Here is a 9,775-nt window from a genome sequence, read left to right as displayed (position 1 = left end):
TATGCTCAAACAGCAACATTACAGACTAACTAAAGTTGAAAAAGTGAAAAAGCATAATAGGACCCCTTTAAAAAACCTTACACTATTACATATGCAAAAATGTATGTCTTTTTTATTTATTCAGTCATTCATTCATTTAGTTATTTTAGTTGCAGTACAAGAAGAAAATCCATCACAATTACATTTCATTACCATCATGGTATGGTTAATAAAAACACAATTACACATTATAAAAAAAATCATGTCTTTCTTTTTCTTTCTTTCTTTTTTGTTACAATACAAGAAAAAATGCATTACTATCACATTTCTTTACCATCATTACGCAAAAATTCATGTCTTTATTTATACTAATAACACATAAAAAATTACATTACCATCACATTGCATTACCATCAAGCATTTTTTGTATTGCAATACAAGAAAAAAGAACATTATGCAAAAATCCACTTGAACATTGATCAAGGCCTTGATGTGACAGTTTTACGTTCTTGAAATGTTTGAAAGAAATCATTTGTTTCAAGATTTCAAAAGTGCTTCTAATTGAGTAATCACCCGGCTATGGTTCATTTCTCACTGTATGTCTCTAGGATGATAGAGGAGAGACGGAAGGGGAATGTCATGGCCGACAGGAAGCAGATCTTCACGGATATGAGTGAGTGCCGCCCATCCACCACATGACCTTTGACCCCTATTGCATGTGCGTCTGAATATAATTGTGTGACTTTGATTCTTCAGAGACGCAGAATTATGACACCATCCGGCTGTCCACGTACCGCACCGCCTGCAAGCTCAGATTCATTCAGAAGAAATGCAACCGTGAGTATCAGTCACTTTAAAACACAACTGACTAATGTTGCAAAAGATGCATTTTCAGTGTTGTTTACGAGTTCAAAAATAAGCTCAGCATAAAGAAAAACTAGTAAGAAACATGTAACAAGATAAGCCAGAAATACACTATTGTTCAAAAGTTGGGCGTCAGTAAGATTTTTTTTAGTTTTCTTAAGCAAGGATGCATAAAATTGATCAAAAGTGACAGTAAAGACATTTATAATGTTACAAAAAATGTATATTTAAAATAAATGCTGTTCTTTTGAAGTTTCTATTCATCAAAGAACCCTAAAAAAAATCCCGTTAATCAGCACAAGTTTTTCAACATTGATAATAATAAGAAATATTTCCTGAGCAGCAAATTGGCATATCAGAATGATTTCTGAAGGATCATGTGACACTGAAGACTGGAGTAATGATGCTGAAAATTCAGCTTTGATCACAGGAATAAATTACATTTTAAAATATATTCACATAGAACACAGTTATTTTAAATGGTAATAATATTTCACAATATTACTGTTTTTATTACTTGCAATATTACTTGTTTTTATTCACAATATTACTAGGGCTGCACGATAAATCGCATGCGATATTTAACGCGCATCTTATCAGTAAAGCCGGTTCTGTAATCAGCGGTAAATCTCCATCATCTGCGTGCTTTCATATTGAGCAGCATTAACTACACAGAGCCGTTGTTCACTGACGAGCTGCGCAAAAAATCGCGCGAATATGAACGTGGGTTTGCGCAGCTCATCATGATGGAGATTTACCGCTGATTACAGAACCGGCTTTACTGATAAGATGCGCGTTAAATATTGCATGCGATTTATCGTGCAGCCCTAAATATTACTGTATTTTTGATCAAATAAATGCGGCCTTGGTGAGCACAAGACTTCTTTCATAAACATTAAAAGTCTTACTGACCCCAACATTTTTGAACGGTAATGTACATTAAAAATGACACTGGGTTCCAATTTCAAGTTTAAAAGTAAGTTCTTCGTTCCACATGTTTATTTTCATCATATTTGGAGTAATCTGGACTGACATGGTAAGTTTTATTCCCATGTAATTCCCTATATTTCATGTGTTTTCTCTCTCAGTGCATCTGGTGGACGTGTGGAACATGATCGAGGCGTTCCGTGACAACGGTCTGAACACGCTGGACGTCTGTACTGAGATCAGCATGGCTCGGCTGGAGACCATCATCACCTGCATCTACCAGCAGCTAAACAAACGGCTGCCCACCACACACCAGATCAACGTCCAGCACAACACCAGCCTGCTGCTCAACTTCATGGTGGCGGCACACAACAGGTGAAAGTGTGTGTGCTGTGTTTGCGAAATTTGGTCGAACTGATCGAAAAGAGACATTAAAGACATTTAGAATGTTACAAAAGATTTCTATTTCAAATAAATGCTGTTCTTATGAACTGTCTATTCATTAAAGAATTCAGAAAAAATGTGTCATGGTTTCCACAGAAATATGAAGCAGCACAACTGTTTTTAACATTGATAATGATAATACATTCGTGGGTTCAATTCCCAGGGAACACACATACTGATAAAAAATGTATAGCCTGAATGCACTGTAAGTCGCTTTGGATAAAAGCGTCTGCTAAATGCATAAATTTAATTTTAATTTAAATGTTTCTTGATCAGCAAATCATCATCAGTTCATTTGACGGTGGAACTGTGTGTGTTTTGCAGTGATGCTCAGGGAAGGCTGATGGTGTTTTCAGTGAAAGTGATGCTCTCAGTGCTGTGTGGAGGGAAACTGGTTGATAAACTTCGCTGTAAGTTCATTCATCGATTTCAGCAGTGTCGCCCACTAGTAGACAAATCAAATGAAGTCGTCACCTTTATTTATTTAGTGCTTTATACAATACAAATTGTTTCAAAGCAGCTTCACAGTAATATAGACATGAAAATAACAGAATCAATGATGCAAATTTCTTCAGATCTTCTTCAGATATGAGACAAATTCAAGTTCTGCTCTACAGAAGACAATAGTGTCATTATTCAGCTCAGGGATGATGATGATTATATGCATATCAATACTCATTAACGTGTATCTTTGCCTATATAACACCTGTGTTTGTGTGTGTGTTAGATATTTTCTCTCAGATATCAGATACTCATGGTGCGATGGTGATGTCCAAGTTTGACCACTTCCTGCAGGAGGTGCTGAAGCTGCCCACTGCCGTGTTTGAGGGGCCGTCGTTCGGTTACATGCATCACTTCGCCAGATCCTGCTTTCCTCAACAAGTAACAGTTTCACACACGTTTCCACTCTTTGTCTTGTTAGTGGTGTTTGCTAAACCTTACTATGATTGCTTATGTAGGGTTAGTGATCTGGACAAACCCAGAACATTGACTGTTAGACTGCATGACTGATCATTTGTGCTACAAAATTAATAATGAAGTAATAATGCTTCAAATCATGCAGCCTGATGAAGTGATCAAACTTGCAGTTTTAACCTGGTGCAGGGTTCTCAATTATGGAAAAATCATAATCACAATTATTTTGGTCACTATAAAGATCACAGTTATTTAAACCAATCGCTCATTGATTTTGGAAAGCCAGATCATGCATTTATTGAACTTGAACTGAACTTGATTTTTTTAATTGTCTTTGTAACAGTCGGTTTCCTTGAACTTGAATTTCAGTTATAATTTAACTGAAAAACAAATTTTAAAACTGTATAAAAATTAGATAAAAATACATTAAACAAGTCCTAAACGCTTAGAATACCTTAGCAGCAACGTAGCAACAGCATAGTAGTGTCCTAAACACTCAGAATACCATAGCAACACCCTAGCAACCACATAGCAACAGCACAGCAGGGCCCTAAACTCTCAGAATACCTTAGCAACCACATAGCAACAACATAGCAGTGCCCAAACTCTCAGAATACCTTAGCAACAGCATAACAGTGTCCAAAACACTGGGAATACCATAGCAACAACCTAACATTTTCAACATCTCGCTAAGCCAGGCTGTTGTCCCCACATGCTTCAAAGCTACCACCATCATTCCAGTCCCAAAGAAGTCTTCTCCATCCTGCTTCAATGACTACCGTCCAGTTGCACTTACCCCCATCCTCATGAAGTGCTTTGAACGGCTAGTCATGCACCAAATCAAGTCTGCCCTCCCCCCCTCCCTGGACCCCTTCCAGTTTGCATATCGGTCCAACCGCTCGACCGATGATGCCATCGCCACTACCCTCCACTCAGCACTCACACACCTGGACAAAAAAGACTCATACGTCAGAATGCTGTTCATAGACTTCAGTTCAGCATCACACACACACACACACACATATATATATATATATATATATATATACAGTATATATATATATATATACACATATATAAAACAGTGCACTAAAAACAGTCATAATTTAGTTATGTCACTTTCCATCATCTATGAACATGGAAAACCAGGAAATATCAAGGATTTTTTTAAGGCAATTAATAAAAAAGAATTAAATCATGGGAGTTAATTAAATTATAAAAGTTTTCTTTAGCAAATTTACATTTCTACACTACCATTCAAAGGTTTGGGTTCGGTAGGATTTTTAAAAAGTCTTAAAAGCTCACCAAGCCTGCATTTGTTTGATTAAAAATACAGTAAAAGTAATATTGTGAAATATGATTATGATTTAAAAGAACAGTTTTCTATTTCAGTATATCTTAAACTGTTATTTATTCCTGTGATGTAAAGCTGAATTTTCAGCATCATTACTCCAGTCTTCAGTGTCACACGATTCTTCAGAAATCATTCTAATATGCTGATTTGCTGCTCAAGAAACATTGCTTATTATTATCAATGTTGACAATATTTGTGCTGCTTAATATTTTTGTGAAATATTTTTTGTAGCATTATAAATGTATTTACTGCCACTTTTGATCAATTTAATGCATCCTTGCTGAAAAAATAGTGAATTTATTTAAAAAAAAAAAATCTGACTAACCCCAAACTTTTATGGTTGTTTTAATGTTTTCATGGTACTTTATATAGTGCAGGTTTCCCACAGGCTGGAAAACCAATTGAAATTTCTATACTAAGTCTGCATTTCTTTATGCAAATGGATCTGTTAATTAATCCAAAAACAGTGAAACAAGATACAAGTGGAAACGTTTCATGTCTTTTGGTTTTCAGTTTTGGTTCCTTATTTGTGTGTGTTTGTTCCAGAAATTACATGTGGAAGAATTGACAATAAAGCAGACTTGACTTGACTTGACTTGACTAGCAAGTCCAAAACGCTCAGAATACCTTAGCAGCCATGTAGCAATAGCATAGTAGTGTCCTAAACACTCAGAATTCCATAGCAACACCCAAGCAACAGCATAACAGTGTCCAAAACACTGAGAAATACCTTAGCAACCACATAGCAACACCCTAGCAACAGCATAGCAGTTCCCAAAACACTGAGAATACCTTAGCAACCACATAGCAACAGCATAGCAGTGTCCAAAATGCTCAGAATACCATAGCAACCACATAGCAACAGCATAACAGTGCTTTAAACACTCAGAATATCTTAGCAACTACACAGCAACCGCATAGCAGTGTCCAAAATGCCCAGAATACCTTAGCAACCATATAGCAAAACCCTTGACTAGTAACAGCAGGTTTTGCACAAGGAAAGCACCATTCATGTTTTTGTCAGAAAATGCAGAATGTGTAAATGTGCCATAGTTCTGTCATCAATGTCTTTTTGAGTCTGTGTGTGTGTGTGTGTGTGCGTTTAACAGAAGAAGGTGATGCTGAACATGTTTCTGGATACTCTGATGTCAGATTCTCCTCCTCAGTGTCTCATTTGGCTTCCTCTGCTGCAACGGCTAGCAAACGTGGAGAAAGGCAACACACACACTGAATAATATACGCTTAAATGATTCATATTACTCAGACTCATTTATGCTGGCATGACAGAGCTAGAATCTGCACAATTCCCTAACATTTAATACATTTTTTTAGTTTAATATTCATATATTCCAACACACTGAATCTCTCTCTTTCTCAGTCCATCATCCGGTGGTGTGTTCTTTCTGTCGGTCGGAGAGCATGATGGGATTCCGTGTGCCGAGCAGAGAGCCATCCCACCCCATCTACCCAGAATACCCCGAGAAACCCCTCAACCTGTCCAATATAGTGTAAGACAGTCTCTCACACACACACACACACACACACACACACACACACAGTCCTCTGTCTGTTGGGATTGTTTCTATTGGTTCCCAGCATCACATGATCACATTGTCTTTGTGGACACACTGATGAGGGTCAGACACGATCACTTGACAGAGACAGACAGACAGAGACAGACAGACGGAGGAGTTTGCTTTTATTATCTGCTTACAGACGTGAGGTCAGTTAAGATTTTGTCTTCATTCTGCTGTCTGTATGTCTTGATCTGTCTGTTTTCCCAGGAATCCCACTCTCGTCTCTCTCTGTTCTGTCTGTGTTGCTTCAGTCTCTTAGTTTTGCATGACTGACCGGTGTGTGTGTGTCTTTGGGTCAGTTGAACAGTGTAATGTTTAATTTATTCTGAATGCATGGGGGTGTGTGTGTGTGTGTGTGTGAGAGAGAGAGAGAGAGAGAGAGAGAAAGTATGTATAGATTGTTTTCAAGGTGTCTATGAACTTTTATTTACATCAATCAAGATTTCAGGTTAAAGTGTACATGAACGTGTAATGGAAAGTGACTGTCTGTGTTATGACTAGTTAATATTTCTTTGATGCTTTTCTCAATATGCTTTTATCACCTTTTAGTTGTTTTGTAGTTCACTACAGTGAGACAAATTAAATACAAATGAAATATAATGACAAATTTTTAAAATGGCAGATATTCCCTGTTTCTCAATAAATGTGAAGCTATGCATGAACAATGATGAAAAACTTCAAAATGTTGGTTAATATAGTTATAGACATGTATTATCTAATATTACAAATAGAGATCGACCGATATATCGATTTACAGATATTTTTCCCGATATTTAAGCATTTTACAATAATCGGATATCGGTTTGCTCCAGCACGGCCACAGCATGTAACTTTTAACAAGATTCACTTGTTTAAAACACCCTAAATTGTATTAACATTTACTATATAACCATTATTTCGCTAATAAACATCTAAATAGATACAACTCTATGGAAATTAATTATTTATTATCTCCACGAGCGATCGCAGTTTGAATATAGTTCTGTGTAAATGCATAGATAAACTGCGCTGTCAGCAGGCATTTCATAATCTAGAACGACAAAACCATTATTAGTAATTCTGATATAACATGCCAGTTGAGAAATGCAATAAAATACGATGTTTTGTTGGTTATATTTCAATATTCCAGAGAATATTATTCACATATTCAGTGAATTAACATTATCCAGTGAATTATTCTTCACTCTTTAGCCTATTAAACATCTTATAAACCTACTAAAACTGTAGTTTAAAATGAAGTTGATATGACTCCTTTCCTTTATTTATTTTCTCCATTTGAAAACATTAGACCGTCTACATTTATTTTGCTTATTGTTAATATTAGTGTTGCTGCTGATGCTTTAAATAAAATGTTTTTTTTATTGTTGTAATATGAAGATTAAATTTAACATGAAAGACTTCATGTCTTTTTCAACACTTTTTTTAAGATGACTGAAAGGAGGAAAAACCAAAGTGAAGTATGGACTTACTTCACTCAGTCATTTATTTACTTTATAACAGTAAATAAATATCGGTTCTGCATATCGGTTATCGGGCACATAAACATGCAAATAATTGGTATCGGTATCGGTTATAAAATATCAATATCGGTCAATCACTAATTACGAAATACTACTTAATATTAAATTATGTAGGTATTACATATTACACAGCCCTGCATCTTGAAAAAAAATTTGCTGATTTGCAAAAATATTACTAATGTTAATATTACTGAATATTTCATAATTTGCTGGTGCCAAGTTCAATTAAATCTTGCTATCGCATCGTTTTTTTTCTTTCTTTTTTCTTTTCTTTCTAAGAATGAAAAATCTTCATTCTCATTTTGTAAAAAAGATTGTAATGGAAATTTTGAATTGATATATTTGACCTCAGCATCATTTAATTAATTAATATTTAGTATATATGTGTGTTTGTATCAGCAACACAAATCAGACAAATTATCATAAGCAGTCAAATGTCAAACGTTTCTATTTTAATGACAAAAAGAACCATTCGAAATGTATCATCTAACCTGCACTTTGCAAAGGAGTGAAAAAAATTGAACAAAGGCTGAGAATTGAACAGATATTTGTAACCTGGCTTAGGAATGATGTCTTTATGTCTTTATAGTGTTTTTTTCTGGTGATTAAGGGATAATACAAAACTTGTTCACCTTACAAATGGTTGTGGAAAGCAAAAAAGCTACTAAATTCATCATATTTTGTGAGAAAGTGCGACATACTCAAGCAAAATACTATTTTTGAAATCAGCACCTCAAAATTGGTGAAAAACAAGTATTGGCTTGCAAATATGATACAGGGTGGTGTTGTTTTGTTACATATAGATAACCATTTTATTGTGTCTTTTTTTTCCTCTAGTCCTCCCCGTCCAATAGGAAACATGAATGAACCAGTTCTGCCCCCGTCTGCAGGCCCCAGCCCCACTAAGAGGTGAGCACCTGCTCTTCACCTTTGACCTTTCAGATGAGTCCGTTTATAGTGCTTTATGTGTGAGAAGTTTTATTTAATCTGTCTGTTACGATACTCATAAATTTAGAGCTAGAACATTTAGCTAAAACTTTTATCATTTCTACTACACACATATTTCAAAGTAATTTTAACAATATCATACTGTACATCATGTTGTGATGCCTGTAATCATGTTGTAAAATGTTTTAAAAATACAAACTATTTATTTTAATATTTAGTGTATTTTATCTTTTTTTAATTTTTTTTTTATAAATCTATTTTAGATTTATAATATCAGCCATCTATTGGTTATTGGGAGCATGAATATAATTAATTATAAGTTTAATATCAGGGCTTCCAGGGTCCAAAACTATCATTTTACCACACCTGCTAATAGCTGGTGAAAAATTACCAGCCATAAATATTTTTTACAGGCCATGAAACTTAACCTTTTTTTTTTTAAATAATAATAAAACAAAACGCAGTGACTGCTATTACTACTTAGGGCTGAATGATGAGGAAACAACTAAAAATTGTGCTTGCAATTTTTGAAAACTCTCTGATACGTGAATTAATTATTCACAAGGAAAACGAAATGTTTAATTTCACTTCTCAACAGCACTGTAATAATTTGCTGGTAACACTTTACAATAAGGTTCATTAGTTAACGTTAGTTAACTACTTTAGTCAACATGAACAATACTACTACAGCATTTATTACAGCATTAATGTTATTTTAGCATTTACTAATGCATTATTAAAATAAAAAGTTGTGCTTGTTAACATTAGTTAATGCACTGTGAATTAACATGAAATAACAATGAACGACTGTATTTTCATTAACTAACATTAACAAAGATGAATAGATACTGTAATAAATGCATTGTTCATTGTTTGTTCATGTTAGTCAATACATTAACTAACATTAACTAATGGAACCTTATTGTAAAGTGTTACCATTTTACTAGGGCTGCACGATAAATCGCATGCGATATTTAACGCGCATCTTGTCAGAAAGCCGGTTCTGTAATCAGCGGTAAATCTCCATCACCTGCGTGCTTTCCCATTGAGCAGCATTAACTACACAGAGCAGTTGTTCACTGATGAGCTGCGCAAAAAATAGCGCGAATATGAACGTGGTTTAGCGCAGCTCGTCAGTGAACAACGGCTCTGTGTAGTTAATGCTGCTCAATATGAAAGCCCGCAGGTGATGGAGATTTACCGCTGATTACAGAACCGGCTTTACTGATAAGATGCGCGTTAAATAT

The 9,775-nt window shown here is 35.1% G+C and overlaps 1 protein-coding gene across 1 annotated transcript in view; it reads left to right on the top strand.

Moving 5' to 3' along the window:
• LOC107697205 (dystrobrevin beta-like) overlaps positions 1-9,775 on the top strand; it is a 36,182-nt gene that overhangs the window by 11,614 nt on the left and 14,793 nt on the right. Inside the window, exons 3-10 of the mRNA XM_016497891.1 lie at positions 588-652; positions 736-816; positions 1,932-2,145; positions 2,539-2,624; positions 2,942-3,096; positions 5,593-5,698; positions 5,862-5,991; positions 8,418-8,489. Coding sequence (XP_016353377.1) covers positions 589-652; positions 736-816; positions 1,932-2,145; positions 2,539-2,624; positions 2,942-3,096; positions 5,593-5,698; positions 5,862-5,991; positions 8,418-8,489 — 908 coding nt within the window. The 5' untranslated portion in view covers position 588. The remainder of the gene's footprint in view (positions 1-587; positions 653-735; positions 817-1,931; positions 2,146-2,538; positions 2,625-2,941; positions 3,097-5,592; positions 5,699-5,861; positions 5,992-8,417; positions 8,490-9,775) is intronic.

The sequence above is a fragment of the Sinocyclocheilus anshuiensis genome, unplaced genomic scaffold (assembly GCF_001515605.1).
Source record: "Sinocyclocheilus anshuiensis isolate Anshui unplaced genomic scaffold, SAMN03320099.WGS_v1.1 scaffold38, whole genome shotgun sequence".
In the NCBI taxonomy this organism is placed as follows: domain Eukaryota; kingdom Metazoa; phylum Chordata; class Actinopteri; order Cypriniformes; family Cyprinidae; genus Sinocyclocheilus; species Sinocyclocheilus anshuiensis.
This window is presented reverse-complemented; position numbering and strand designations above follow the sequence as displayed.